Source organism: Ovis canadensis, chromosome 11 (assembly GCF_042477335.2).
Source record: "Ovis canadensis isolate MfBH-ARS-UI-01 breed Bighorn chromosome 11, ARS-UI_OviCan_v2, whole genome shotgun sequence".
Lineage (NCBI taxonomy): Eukaryota > Metazoa > Chordata > Mammalia > Artiodactyla > Bovidae > Ovis > Ovis canadensis.
Genome location: NC_091255.1, coordinates 58149958 through 58164962, shown reverse-complemented (window position 1 = coordinate 58164962; position 15005 = coordinate 58149958). Strand labels below are relative to the sequence as shown.

At 50.2% G+C, this 15005-nt stretch overlaps 1 protein-coding gene across 4 annotated transcripts in view; it reads left to right on the top strand.

Moving 5' to 3' along the window:
- Positions 1-15005, top strand: part of TBCD (tubulin folding cofactor D) — a 142485-nt gene that overhangs the window by 99906 nt on the left and 27574 nt on the right. For all 4 annotated transcript variants that reach the window (XR_011246826.1, XM_069541844.1, XM_069541845.1 and 1 more), the window contains 5 exons: positions 4833-4913; positions 8442-8515; positions 9951-10068; positions 10645-10705; positions 12294-12316. Coding sequence is in view for 3 of the 4 variants with exons in the window: in XM_069541844.1 (XP_069397945.1) it covers positions 4833-4913; positions 8442-8515; positions 9951-10068; positions 10645-10705; positions 12294-12316 (357 nt within the window). In the remaining variant the exon portion in view is untranslated. The remainder of the gene's footprint in view (positions 1-4832; positions 4914-8441; positions 8516-9950; positions 10069-10644; positions 10706-12293; positions 12317-15005) is intronic.

The window sequence follows — 15005 nt, the reverse complement described above, 5'->3', positions numbered from 1 at the left end:
GGGAAGTTCAGCTTCACCCATCATGAGGGGCTCATGGTACATCTTGAGTGGATGTATGGGCTGATGTGTGGATGGTTCTCCTGGAGATGGGAGTGTCTGATGCAGACTTGAAACTTGTGGACGAGGACCATCGGGTGGGGAGACTGACTCAGAGCTTTGTCACAGTACTGGTGACACACGGAAGATCGCTTGTGTTTAACGTGTAGATTCCGGTCAGTGTTGACGGGCACAGATCTCTGCCACCAGAACACAGATAGCGAGAGACCTGGCTCCACAGGAGCTCCGGGTGCCCCTCCTCCAGTGGCAGAGAATCTGCCTGCTGGTGCAGGAGCCACGAGACGCGGGTTCAGTCCCTGGGTCTGAAAGGTCCCTGGAGTGGGAAATGGCGACACATTCAATCCCACAGGCAGAGAAGCCTGGCAGCCTAGAATTCAGTGGGGTCTAAAAGAGTCAGACAGTACTGAGCACGCACGTAGGCACTCCTCCAGGCACCGGTCTGTTCCCGTCCCCCTGGGTCGCTTGGTGGCTGGAGCCGTGTGGTGTGGACTCCGGGCGCTGTTCCGGCCACCTGCGCTCCGCCTGCCTCCTTGGATGTGTCCTTCCTGTGCCCGTGCCTTCCTCGTCCCTTCACGTGATGAACCACGTCTGTCCATCTGTGAAGTGGATCTCAGAGTTCCAGGTGGGGGCTTCGATCATCTTCGAGTGCGTATATATATGTGGGGAGGTGCTTTCCTTTATCTGGTTAAACACTGGGAGTGGAGTGGCTGGACACTGGTTTTTTAAGAAGCTGCCAGATGGTTTTCCACAGTGACTACCTCATTTTACGCTGTCCTCGCCGGACCCTGGTCTGGTCAGGTTTTTGTTTTTGTTTTTTAACCTCAGCCATTCTAGTGAATGTGCAGGAGAAGCTCGTTAATTTGTTTTTTCCCAGTGACTAATGACATTGAGCATCTCCCCATGGGCTGTATTTGACCAGTCTTTTGCCTGCTTGTCTCCTGGGCTAGTGGTTCTCGTGTTGCTGAGACTTTGAGATTTCTTCTTGTGTTCTGGATGCAGATCCTCTCTCAGGCCCATGATCTGCTCGTTTCCTCCTTGTCTGTGGCCTGTCCTTACAGTGTGCTGCGTATTCCCATGATGAAACCCTTTGTTAAAAATCAGCTGAAGTTTTGTTCTCCTCTTTTATTACATTTGATTTGCATGCAGTAAAATTCACCAGTTTAAAATAGGTACATAATCACCTCTGCAGTCAACGCAGGGAATGTTTCTGTCACTCCAGAAAGTTCCCTCAAACCCAGGCCCTGACAGCCTCTGAGTTGCCTTCTGTCGCTGGAGCTGGCCTTTTCTAGAGCGTGTAGGACAGTCACGTGGTATGTGGGCTGCTGTCACCGTGTGTCATCATCCGTCAGTGCTGCTCGGTACTGGTCCACTGTACGGGCTTGTCCCTCTCACCAGCTGGTGGCCGTTTGAGGCTCTCGACTTTGGACGTGTGCGTCCGGGTGGCGCGTCTCTTTGCCCAGCTGTTTTCTGCTGTAGTGTGACGAGCAGCTGTGAGCACTGTGTAGGTGTGTCTTCTTGGAGTTGTGAGTTTCCTTAATACATCGCTGGCACCTCAGCACTGTGCACCCGTCTAAAGATGGACTCTGTCCTATTTCGCTTTCCAGCCGTTTGCACGTTCCTGTCCCGTACATGCTCCACACTAGGGGAGCCCTGAGCGCACTTTTCCCTCCGCCTCACTCAGTGAGCATCGTGCTGCCCACATCCCCTCCTCCTGCTCTCATTCCGCACGTCCAGTTGGTGACCTAGTTCTGTCACTCCTTCCTTCCTAACGACCCTCAAACGTTCACCGCGCGTCTGCCCAGTTGTCACCGTGGCCCAGCTCTCACTGTCCTGTACACTTGCAGAGCCTCCGTGACCACCCCTGTCACTGGTCTGAGTGCAGGACCGAATGCTTTCTCTGCCGCGGCCCCAGCCTGCCTCCTGGCCCCCAGTGGGTCACGCACCCTCCTTGGCTCTCCTCCCTGTAGTCCTCGCCTTGTGGTGGGTGCCCCTCATAGTTTGCACTTGGCCTCCGTGCCTGAGTCCCTGTAAGTGCTGAGCGCCACCTGGGCTGGTGGTTCCAGCAGTGCGTCTTCTCCAAGGTCAGCCGCTAGTTAGTGCCAAAGCTCAGACTGGAATTCAGGTGGCCAGCCCCTGTCTGGTTCTTCCTGCGAGGCTGCTGGTTTGTCTGCCCACTTCTCTGGGAGCTCAGGTTGCTGGCCTGGCTTGGGTCTGTTTGTTGGGTGGGCCCAGGGCCCCCTAGGTTATGTGGGACCAGGAGTCACATCTTGGCTCCATTTCTGACAGCTTTCATTGTCCTGAGTTTTCTGTTTTCTTCTTCTGACTCTCACTTAAGTGATTTCTTCATTTTTAGAGGGTCTCTCAATCTGGCTTGTTGCTGGAGAAGCCTCTGCTTTTCTTCCTCTCATGCCCGGAGCACAGATTTCCCCTGACTTGACTCTCCCAGAGCTCATGCCTTGTAGCACAGGCATGCCCACCTGGCACCCGTGTTCACCCTGTGTACATGCAGTGTGCCCACACAGGGTTTGGGTAGAATCCTGTTCCCCCTTCTTGGCCTTCTGTGTCATCCACTGTATTTTTCAGCCTCTGTGTAACACGTGGGTGATGGACAAGTCCATAGTGGGGCTATGTAGATGGTATGGCAGGTTCAGACAATACGTGTAAGCAGTTGGTGTTTTAGAGGCATTAAGTATAAAAGTGCGTTTTTTGGAGTAAGTAATACATGTGCATGGTATAAAATTCAGAAGGTGCAGGAGTTGTTTAGGGAAAACGAGGGCATCTCCCCTCTCCTCTGAGGCACCTGGTTGACCCCCAGTTCCTGTGTCTTCTAGAGAGATTCGGTTCATGGCTGTGGGCGTATTGACTTCCCTCTGTCCATGCTGAGCAGTGGCACACGGTGCGCAAGGTTGGAGCCACTGAAGTGCTCATCCACGGAGGATTGGCCAGATACAGGCACACCGTGGGGATATTGTGGGTTCCGGGCCAGACCGCTGAAACAAAGCGAGTATCGTGTTAAAGTGAGTCAGATGAATTTTTTGGTTTCCCACTGCATATGAGAATTATCTTCAAGTCTGTGAGGGGTTAATAGTTAGGTATCTATAAAAAAAAAAGTCCATGCTTTAATTTAAAAATGCTTTATTGCCAACCACTGCTAACCATCATCTGAGCTTTCAGCGAGTCATAATAACGTGAGCCGTCACTGTTCACAGATCACCATGACACATATAACAATACTGAAAAAAAAGTTTGAAATGTTGCAAAAATTACCAAAATGTGACACGCAAAGTGAGCAGATGCTGCTGGAAAATGATGCTGATTTGTTCAATGTAGAGTTACCATGTATCTTCAATTTGTAGAATGTGCAGTGTCTGTGGAGTGCAATAAAACGAGGTCAGCCTGTAGTAACCAAGTTGGGCTGCCAGTAGTAAGGAGCAGCTCTGCGCGTGTGCCATCACAGCAGAGCCTGGAGGCCGTTTGCTGCCTGTGACGTCCTGCGTTTGGAGAACCTTCCATGTTTTTATGTGGACTGTGACCTGTAGATCTCCCCCTCCTGGCCATTGGCTTCTGTCTTTTGCTGTTATGAACCCTGTGGAGTGAATGTTCTTGTGTATATTCTCACCTGTGTAGTTATATCTGAGTGAATTAACCAGAAGTGGAACTGCTGAACCAACAGGTATTCTTCTTCCATTTCCTGGGCAGTGCCACTTGCTGTCTCTAGAGGCTGTGCCAAGATGCTGTCCCTGGCAGTGTTTCTGGGTGCTTCTAGATCCTTCCAGCGGCAGCTGTAAAACCCTGATTTTGGCAGTTTGCCAAAAACTTCGGACAAAACTTTTACTTTCTGTTTCCCATTGAATGAGGCTGAATGTTTGAGCTGTATCTTTTCTGTAAACTTTGGTGATTTTTCTCCTAGGTGATGATATTATTGATTTGGAAATACTCCATGTTACAGAAGTCTCTTGTTTGTGATAGCAGTTGCAGATATTTTTTTGTTTTATGGTGTGTTTTTCCCAGCAGCGTTCATCTCCTTTGGTTGAGTATTTTGAAGGTACCAATTTCTTCTTTTTTGGCTTCTGGGTTTTGACTCATAATTAGAAAGGCGTGTCCCACTTGGAAATTATTTTTAGAAGTTCTGCTATGGTGTGTTCAGATGTAGCTTTTATTTTTAAGGCGTAATTACGCTTCATCAGCTGTCCTCATATGAAGCGTACAGTTCAGTGAGTGCTGGCAGCCTGCACACTTGGGTGGCCAGCGCTGCCACTGAGAGGTAAGGAGCTCAGCTCTTTGGCCCCAGGCTGCTCTGCCCATCACCGTAGCTCACTGATGCCGTTTGTAGAATGTTGCACAAGTGGAATCAGAAAGATCAGATTCTTGGACCTGGCTGCTTTCTCTCAGCACGGTGGTTTCAGAGAGCCACACTTAATGTGCGTGTGCTGGTAGCTTGTTCCTCTTGATTACTGAGCTGTCTTGAGTCCGCCACTGTGCTGCACTTGACCTGTCAGTCCTCCTGTTAGAGACAGACATTTAGGGGGTTTTCTCTTTGGGGCTCTGGTGAATGAAGCTGCTTGAAGTCTTTATTTATTTAGAAGTCTTTTTGTGGATTTATATCTTCACTTCTTTTAGATAAATACTTGAAAGGGGGTTTATAGGAAACTTAAAAGATTTATAGGAAACTGCCAGTTTTTGAAAGTGGTTATATCACTTTATGTTCTCAGAAGCAATGTGTGAGTTCCTGTTCCTGCACATTCTCACCATCTCTGAATATTGTTTTTTTCCAGCATGTTTATTGCCGGCTTTCCTGAGTACACACAACCAATGATAGAACACCTGGTTACCATGAAGATCAACCATTGGGATGGGTAGGTTTTGTGTTTTTGTGTTTGCCTAATTAATTTATCTGTCAAATAAGAATTCTTGTTATTTCCCAAGGGAGAGATTAAATTGAGCTCGTAAGCCTTTAATACGTTTTTTGATTATAGATTTCGTAGTTTTGAAGGAACTCTTGAGAAGTAATGTAAGTTCCACTATTCACACCTGATGTGTTGGTTAATGGTCTACCTGGAGACTTCAGTGACATCTGCTGGGTGTGTAAACATTCCCATGTCACGAGGGCAGGGAACGTGGGCTGTGGGATCCACTTACCCTCTATGGCCACGGCCTCCCACCTTGCATCTGCTCCATCTGGCCGCTCAGCCGTCTCCTCCATCCTTCCTGGAGCCAGGCAGGCCTTTCCTTTTTCCTGATTACGGAGCAGTTTCAAGGTGTCTTCGCATTTTCCAGCAGTTAAACGTGTCCATCCAATGGGGAGGGCCATTGTATGACCCAGAGCGGGTTATCAGCGCTGCCATCAGCACCTCTGGGAAAACGGCTTACTTTCTCTTGGAAAGCTCTGCGTAGCGCTCAGGCCAAGGTCTGAGGGACACAGACGCCTGTGTGTGTAAGGAGCTTCTTCAGGTTCTGCATCTGGAATCCCAGCTTAGAGTGGTTGTTGCTTGTGGTCAATAGGACATTTAAAACCAGAATTGCAACTATGTGACCCATGGTGTTAGACTAAACTTTTTAGCTGTTGAAATCTCCAGCTGTTGTTGAAATGTTCATTTCTTCTTTCGACTCTGTCTTTTTTCCTTGGTGTATTCTGGGTGAGACTCTGGTTAGGTGCATATACATTTCTGACTTTTTTTGTATCTTCCAAACGTATTGTCTCTTTTCGTTTCATGTTAGATTTCTTAAAGTGTAATTTGATATTATTGTAGCTTAAGGGTCGGCAAGCTTTTTCTTGCCGAGAGTAATATTTTAGGTCATTGTCCCATGTATTTTATTGTTTTTTTCCTTTATAAAATCCTTTAAAGATGTGAAAACCATTCTAAGCTTGGGGCCTTACAGAAAGAGGCCTGTCACAGCCCCCGTCACCTTGCACCCCTGTCTGTCTGTGGGGGGATGGCAGATGGTGCCTCCTTTACGTCCAGCCTGGCGACCAACGCCTTTTATTTGAGGGCTGTAGTCTTTTCACATCTGATGTGGTTATCCATGTCGTTTAATTTACACTTGTCATTTTACTGTGTGGTTTCTGTTTCTTCCTCATTTTTTAAATTGTTAATTTTATTTAAAACATTCTTTGTGGAAGTATTCTTTTTAGTATAAGCTCTAAAACCCTGAAATTTCCAGGATTCATAAATGGAGGGGAAATTGCAGTCAGATTTGAAGGTCCTCATGATAATACCTGCTCAGGTTTTTTTCAAATGTTAGGATTCATGGAACAAGATTATGCCTAATTTTTAAATGATTCTTCAGAGGCGGAGAAACTTCTGCCTTTCTCTGTTTTTGGCCTGGATTATATCCATAAAGAGATATGAGCTAAAAGTTGATAAATGGGGTCTCTTCAATTTCCTGTGAATACATGGCTTGTGGGAAATGGGGAGCGTTACAGAATTCTTCAGCGATGTAAATATACCTTCTCCAGTGTAGATATTCTGTTACACTTCTAATAGTGTATACTTTTGAAAGGTATTATCCAGTGTTTTGGGTTTCTTTTGTCTTACTGTGTAGCACAGGAAACTGTATTTAATATCCTGATAAACCATGATGGAAAAGAAGATGAAAAAGAATATATATGTGTAACCGAGTCACTTTGCTATACAGCAGAAATCAGTACAACATTGTAAATCAACTGTGCTTCAGTTAAAAAAAAATTAACATTTTCTGATACTTGGACATACTCACCCCAAATAATTTATGTATCAAGATAAACATAATTAAAAAATTTTGACTGTGGTAAGATGCACATAATATAATGTCTTAATCATTTTTAGTGTTCAGTTCAGTACGTTCCCTTTTCTGTGCAACCAATCTCCAGAACCTTTTCATCTTGCAGAACTTAAACTCCATACCCATTAATCACTGACTCCCCCTCCCCCTGGCAACCCTGTTTGTCTCTGTGGATCTGAATCTTACAGGAATCTCATGTGGACTCCTGCAGGGTTTGTCCTTTGGTGCCTAGCAGATTTCACTCACCATACTGTCCTCCAGGGTTCAGCCACGCTGTAGCGTGTGTCAGAATCTCCTTCCTTTGTGAGACCAAGCAGGAGTCCATTCTGTATACTTGACACATTTTCTTTATCCACCATCCTTGGGTTGCTTCCACATTTCAGCTATTGTGAGTAATGCTGCTATGAATATGGACGTATAAACATCTCTTCGAGACCCTGCTCTCTGTTTTGGGGGTATATACCCAGAAGTGGGATCCATAGTTCTTCATAATGGTTGTGCCATTTAACATTCCCAATCCCAGTGCACAAGGATTTCAGTTTGTGCAAATCCTCACCAGTACTTGTTACGTTCTGTTTTTTCTGAAGTGTTGATCTTTATGGGTTACTTCGTTTTCATTGTTGTTGTTGGGTTTAAGAGTTCTTTATATATTCTGGATGTTAGTCCCTTATCAGATACATGATTTGCAGATATGTTCTCCTATTCTGTAAGTTGCCTTTTCTCTCTGTTGATTGTATCCTTCGATACTTGGAAGTTTTAGATTTTAACACAGTCCAGTTTAACTATAATCAGTTTTTCTGTTATCGGTATATATAGTTTTTCCTTTCCTGTGCTTTTGGTGTTGAAAAACATTTTAGAAAAAGATCTAAAAAAGTTTAGATTTGGCAAGAAAAACATCGCCAAATATAATGTCATGAAGCTTTCCCCTTATGTTTTTTTTCTAAGAGTTTTATAAATGAGGTCTGATATTTAGATGATAAAAAATATTGTTTTTAAATACAGAAAGTTTATCTTCAAAGTGCACTAATTGGGAAGATCACTGCTGGGTTGGGGCTGGGGGGCATGCGTGGAGGCGGGCATCCATCTCACAGGTGACCCTCTGGGTTTGATCAGAGCCTGTCTGGCCCCTGGCAGGCTTGGTTTTTTAAACCACTCTCGGGTCGTCCTTCAGATCTATGTGTTGAGACGTACCAACTGTGCCTTGATTGGAGATATTTACACTGATGTGATGTGCACCTCCTGTTGATGAGCTTGAGCCACTGGAACTTCCCTCATTCAGCCTACGGTCTTCCCGGTAGTGTTTACCAGACTCTGGCACTCCTGTCCTCTGTGTCCCTCGGGGTGCAGGAGGTTAGACCCGCTGGGCCATCCGGCGCTGGGCCATCCGGTGCCGTGCAGATGGCAGCTTTGTCCTGACACAGGCTTGCATGTAGTGCCGCCTCTTGGTGAAGGCTCTCTCCCTCGTTTACGAACAGAGGTTCTTATTTGCTAGTTTATTTGTATTTTTTCTCATAGCGTTTGGCTAAGTGGGCCAGGCGACAGCTCCTGCACACAGTTCTCTCTGAGAGAAAGCCAGACTCCTCAGCCTGCAGGACTAACAGTGTTGTCTGCCCTGCCCCCAGGACCATCAGGGAGCTGTCCGCCAAGGCGCTGCGGAACCTGGCGCAGCGAGCGCCTGAGCACACTGCCTGTGAAGGTAGGTGCTCCCCACATGCCCTCACGCGTGCATATGCGTGTGCACCACAGACGCACGCGCACACACCCAGCAGAAAGCCCCGGAGGCCCCCTCGCCGATGTTAAGACCTGAGGGTTTCTCTCTTGCTGGGAAGGGTGTGAAGAACTGGTCTGTGCTTCATTGGGGACAGAACACGAACCAGGTGCCCCAGCCCCTGGGAGCACAGGTGCTGTGAGCACCAAGGTGTGCATGTCCCCGGGAGCCCCAGGGTTCATTCCTCTGCCGTCCCACCAGAAGGGGTGGATCTGCTGTGCACTGTGTGCGTTTCAGGATGAGCCTTGAAACAACAAATGAAGCAGCTCATAATGTAACATACAAAACAGTGAGCTGCCTCCCTGGGGCTGTGGGGGACTCGCTGACTTCTGGGCTGGGCCTGAGTGCGCTCAACTCAGGAACAAGACGGCCAGTCTGAGTTAATGACATGCCCTTATCGTTAAAAAAGACCCTGTATTTGTTCCATCGTGTCTTTTCCATTTGGAATCAACAGGCATCTGATTTCAATTCAGCAAACAATACATAGGTTTCTTCGAATTGTACTTATTCCCACTGACGTTTATTAGAGAGGTAACTGTTGTTGGATTACAGTTGTTCAGTTGGAGTTACTGCTGATTTTACTCAGACACTCTAGGATTTTACATGAAGACTGGCCTTTTCAGCTTCGTGGTCTCTTAATTAATGTCAGAAATCTCACCTGGTGTTTACTTTCCTTCGATGATAATCCTGCTGCCTGAATGAAGGGGACACTTTCTTCCCAGTTCAGGAGTGCTGACCACTACCGGCTGCCGCATCTGAGTGCCTGTGACGGCCCCTCCCAGCAAGGATGCCCTTGGCCTCCATGGCCTCTGCGTGGCTGGGACTGTGCTTTTCCTGGCTGGTGGGGCTGGACGGACAGAGCCTCCGTGGTTGTGACTTCTCACCTGTACTCCTGGCCAGGCTGCAGGGACTCTGATCCTGCTTTCTGTCCCCAGAGCACAGGCTCTGAGGCTTTCTCTGCTCTGAGCAGCAAGGAGGAAACTCCTGGCTGAGCCAGCGTGTGTTGGCTGTAGGGTTCTGCAGCCCAGCCTCTGTCCTCCCTGCCCCCCAGCAGAGCCCTGGGGGTCCCTGAACAATAGGAAGGACCTGGAAAACAGTCTGTTTTCTTTCTTCCCTGCTGTCTGTCCTCGCCCTGAGTTACCAGCCTGTCTGGAGCCCCGGAGATGCGTGCTATTTGGGACTCTTAAGTCACATTCGTCCTTCCTGTTCATGTGTCTGCCGATGGGGGTCGGCGTGTTGGAGGCCCTAGTTTCGCCCTGGTTGTGGGGTAATGGTAGAGCTGAGCGGGTGCGTTCCTCCCCTGGACCCTGAACCCGCGCGTCTGACAGTCACCCCGTGTGCCTCTCCCACTGTGCCTTGGCAGTGTTCCCGCGTCTGCTGTCGATGACACAGAGTCCAGACCTGCACACTCGGCACGGGGCTGTGCTCGCCTGCGCAGAGGTCGCCCGCAGCCTGCACATGCTGGCCACGCAGCAGGGCAGGTAGGAAGCCCTCCATTCGCACCTGTCAGTGGTCCCCTGTCCTCTCTAGGGGGTCCCGCCTCACTGGGCTTCTCTTGTCACCAAACAGATTGTGCAGCAAAGACACGCTTTCCAGACTTGGTGTGGAGTAGCCCGTGTATTCAGTATTCTGTGTTCATGTATCACTTTGAATAATTTAAAATACCAGAGGATATAAGAGTTTCAACCAGGAGCCTCTTCTGTTGGCGCAGTTGGTGTAAATAACAACAGACGCAGTATGGGGGGCTGAGAACGTCTGAACATCGAGAATGTTTTGTGAAGCAGCTGCTCCATCCTCTTACTTTCTGACTAACTTTTCCTCAAAGATACAGCTCACCACACACTGTGATGTCTGTGCCATGGTTCCTGAACTCCACCTTGAGGAATACTGTGTTATATAAAGTCGATTCCTGTCCCTCGAGGTGGTTCCCTGGGGGCACGATGATGGCAGATCTGAGTTGACCCTACTTCTCTCCCCAGGGCTCCTGAGAATTTCAAGCCCCCCCCACCGCCCCAGACTCAAAACCATGGTCCTCACCTGTGTTTGAATTCCTGCAGGCCCGTCTCGGACTTCCTGGACGAGAAGGCCATGCGTGGCCTGAAGCAGATCCACCAGCAGGTCAGTGTGCAGCCGCTGGGGCCATCTCTCTCCCAGGTCTCCCGGGGCCTGGGGGCCTCCCTGCCCCCACGCCCTTCCTGCTCCTCAGCTCCAAGTGCAGCCTGGCTTTGGGCACGAACCCTGGGGGTGAGCTCAGGCTCTCCCGTGTGGCCAAGTGTCCCCTGCTGGGCCTGGCAGGGAGTGCCAGCCTCTCATCTGGTCCTGCTGCACTGCCTGGCCGCCCTCCTCGCTCGGGGCGTCCTCTCGGGATGGTGGGCGGGTGGTGGCTCACAGAAGGCCTTGCACCCCCACCTTTGCCCCACGAGGGGAGCTCCACGTCTGCAGTCACACCCCGGCTTTGTGTATGCACTTCCCTGGGTAGGAGGTGTGTGTGTTTTTCTGGGTTTTGAGATTCTCAAAGGCTTTTTGTGACTCAGAATTGGTGAAGTATGAGCTGTGGGTCTGAATGTTATAGGATAACATGAAAGTCACTCTTGAGTGTTAAATGGCTTTACCGTTTGTCGTTCTGGGTTGAGTTCCAGTTTAAGAGTTTTCTTTATGTGGTAATTGACCATTCTGACGTCCTTCCCTCATCCCGTTGGTGCTGTTAGCTTTCCTTTCCATTTTAGCAAAGGCATTTCGTCTGTTTGGGTGCATTTCTCACCTTTAAAGACGCCTGTATGTATGTCTGGCTGTGGTGGGTCGTCGCTGCTGCACGCGGGCTTTCTTCTTCCGGTGAGCGGGAGCTGCTCTTCGACACCGTGCTCGAGCTGCTCATGGCGGTGCCTTCTCTTGGTGCGGGGCGTGGGCTCCAGGGCGCTCGGGCTCCAGAGCTTGGTCTTGGGAGTTGTGCTGCTTGGGTGATCTTCCCTGACCAGGGATTTAACTCGTGTCCCTTGCATTGCAAGGCGGATTCTTAACCCCTAGAAGAAGGGAAGCCCTCATTTCTCACCTGTAGAGTGGAGTCTGGTGCTACCTGGACACTGTGGAGCCAGGTTGATGCCATGTGGTGCTGTAGAAGGTTCAGTGTGGGGATCACCCCGTCCTCGGCTTCCTTTTTCTGTAGAGCCTGGATAATAGCGGAACCTACTTGCTCGAGTTTCTGTGAGAACTGAAGAATGTGTCTGGAGAGTTGGGTGGAGTTTTTGGCACAGCATGAGCTTTCAGTGAGTCGGGGCAGGGACGGTAGTTAGTAGTGATGCTGAGGTGCTTCTCTGAGTTCCTTGCCAGGAGAAGGGCCAGCAGGCTTAATTTTCTGCCTGAGGGGCTGTTGGGGGGCTGGTCTGGTATCCAGGCATCTCCCCGCTGTCGCTGGCTGGTGACCCTCTTTCTCCCCGCTCTGACCCTCAGTTTCCCTACCAGGCCAGGGAAGGAGGAATCTGGGCATCTTGGGGATCAAACGCAGTTGTGCAGGAGGGTCTTAGCGAGGGAGGGGCTTCTTAGCGAGGCACTCCTGGAGAGTGGAGTGCATTCCATCAGCCCTCCTGGGAGACGCCCACCTGTGCTTGTCTCCCTGTTCTCCTGATGCTCGTTGATGTTATATACCTGCTGTGTTATATTTTTAAATCCTAGTAATTCAGATGACTAATTTTCAATTCTTTATTTTTAGCTTTACGATCGTCAGTTATACAGGTAAGATTTACATACCTGAAGTTTTATGTTTTGTGAAGAAAACGCTGGGCCCCTAGTCACGGGCATCTGCTGAGTGGTCATGGCTGAGTCATCGGTGTATCGTATTTGAGCGAGTTAAGAGCCGTGAAAGGGGTGGTTGGGTTCTGAGCTTCACAGACAACATGACGAGAAGCTTCCTCCTTCGACTGTGGAGTCTGACAGGCTCGTAGCTGTGGACAGACCACCCGTAGCAGCGGCCCTGCCTGGATCTGCCTTCTGCCCTTTGCAGCAGGCCCCCTCTGCCCTGGTGGCTGTGGTCTGCCCTCTGAATGTCATGTGGATAGAACTTACTGTGCAGTCTTAGGGTCTGGTCTTTCTCACCGAGAGCGCTGTTTCTGGGATTCACTGTGTCGTTGGTATACAGCGGTATGTTCTCTCATAGAGCTGTTGCTGGTCAGCGACCTGTGTGCTTGGCATCTTCTTGCCAGGTGATGGGCATCTTTCAGCTTTTGAGGATAAAACTTCTATGAGTATTGGCATATGAGTCTTGGTGTGGACGTGTGTTTCTGTTTTTCTTGGGTGATTACCTGTGTTAGGACCCTCTATGGTCAGTGTGGAGGTGGGACGAGGTTCCGGGGCTCTTTGGTGGTGTCTGTTTCCTGTTTAATGGTCCTTCCCTTAGAGACATCCTGCAGGTAGTAAACTCTGCTGGGCGATTCTCCTGCTGGGTGGGTGGAGCCTGGTGTGGACCTGGACCTGTGGGTGCGGCTCTGCCTCCCGGTTCCTGCTTCTCGGGCGGAGGCCTGGAGGGAGTTCCCATGGGCCCTCGGCTGTCCCACCAATGCTGCCTGCCTGCTTTTCATCTGTTTTAAATAGAAAGAAAGGAACTACTCATTTTCTCATACTCGAAACGTGTTCACTTGGTCCTGATGGCGCGGCCCGTGCTCCGTGGACTGACCGTGGATGAGCAGGGAGGGAGCTGCGCGCCGAGGGGACGGAGCAGTGAACCGCTGGCCACCCTGGGCCATCGTGCTTTTGTCGTGTGTGGCTTTCTTTGGGGCTGAAGGCGTCTGATGATATCGTTAGCATCTTACAAACTCCAAATGCATGTCTGTTCATTGCCTCTAAATGTTCTTTTCTAGTGATAAATCTCAAAAGTAGAAAATAAGCCCCTTCCTTGAGGCCAGCGTAGGGAGATGATGCACGTGGCATCTGGTGTAGCAAGGGCTCTGGGTGGGACAGGCCTGGTGCCTCAGCAGTGTTTGTTCCCCGGGTATGACTCCCACACAGACCACAGAAGGGAGGGCACGTGCCCCACAGGACCAGACTGCAGGGGCCTGAATCTGAGCGTCCAGTCCTGACCTGTGAGATCCAGCTTAGCCCCACTGTTTCCTTTGACTGTTTTCTCATTGTGAGTTTGGGGGTCCCCGAGACCACTCCCAGGCTCAGGGACTGGGCTGGCAGAAGGACTTGGCACTCAGCATAGCTCTTGATGTTGTGAAAGAAATGAAAGTGGAAGTCACTCAGTCATGTCTGACTCTTTGCAACCCCATGGACTATACAGTCCATGAAATTCTCCAGGCCAGAATACTGGAGTGGGTAGCCTTTCCCTTCTCCAGGGGATCTTCCCAACCCAGGTCTCCTGCATTGCAGGCGGATTCTTTACCAGCTGAGCTCTTGATGCTGTGGTTGTGGCTTATTGCTGCAAAAGTGTTCATTCAAATCAGCAACCTAAGAGGCCCAGAGGACAGAGTCCACGGTAGACGAGGCACAGCTTCCAGGCTGGGTCCTGTCCCCGTGGAGTCACACCGAATGCTCCTGATGGCTACTCGTGACACACACACAGCTATTGCCGCCCAGGGAGACCACCCCACCAGCCTTGGCATCCAGGGTTTCCACTGGGCTGAGCTGATTCTCTGTGATGTCAGGTCCCACCACAGATGGCACTACCAGTGTTGACCTCCCACAGGGCCCCCAGCCCAAGTAAACGGAGGATCCTGCCTGGCAGAGCCTTCTCGGGCTCGGACCCCCATAGTTGGGACAAAGCTCCAGACCCTTCCTTCTTGGCCCTGACCTCCAGGAAGCAGCCTTGCCTGTGGAAGTAAACCCTCTCTCCTGGAAGGGACCCCTTAGGTCAGTCTGGTGCTAGAGCCTTGGGTCCCACATGACCTGAAGATCCCTCTTACAATGGCAAGGGACACAGGGCTGGAGCATCTCACAGGTCTGACAAACTGACAGGGCAGCCCTGTGACACCCAGGGGTGGTCAGTGCTGGCTGGCTTTTGGGGGCTTGTGCTGGGAGGACTGCTGTGTGCAGTGGGAGCTCTGAGCACTCGCTGTGTCGGGCAGGTTGGAAGGAGAATCCCTGCAGGGGAGGGGCAGGAGGGTGAGAACTCCTGACCAGGCTGCGTGGTGCTCCTGACTGGGAGTGCCCAAGCTCTGAAACCTGGCAGGCACTTCCCACCAGCGGGCCGGGAGCCCTCGCTGAATCTCTTCTGACACTTGAGTGCGTGGGGCCTCTTGCTTGTGATGCCATGCCCAAGTCCCTACGTGCCACCTGGCAGCGCCAGGCCCTCCTGCAGGAGTGGCAGCAGGCCATCCTTGGCAGGACAGAAAGCCTTGAAGAAGCATGAACTGTGGGGAATCGGAAACGGCAGGCCATGTGTCCAGGGGACCTGGATCTTGATCTTGGAGGGAAGTGCGAGTTGCGC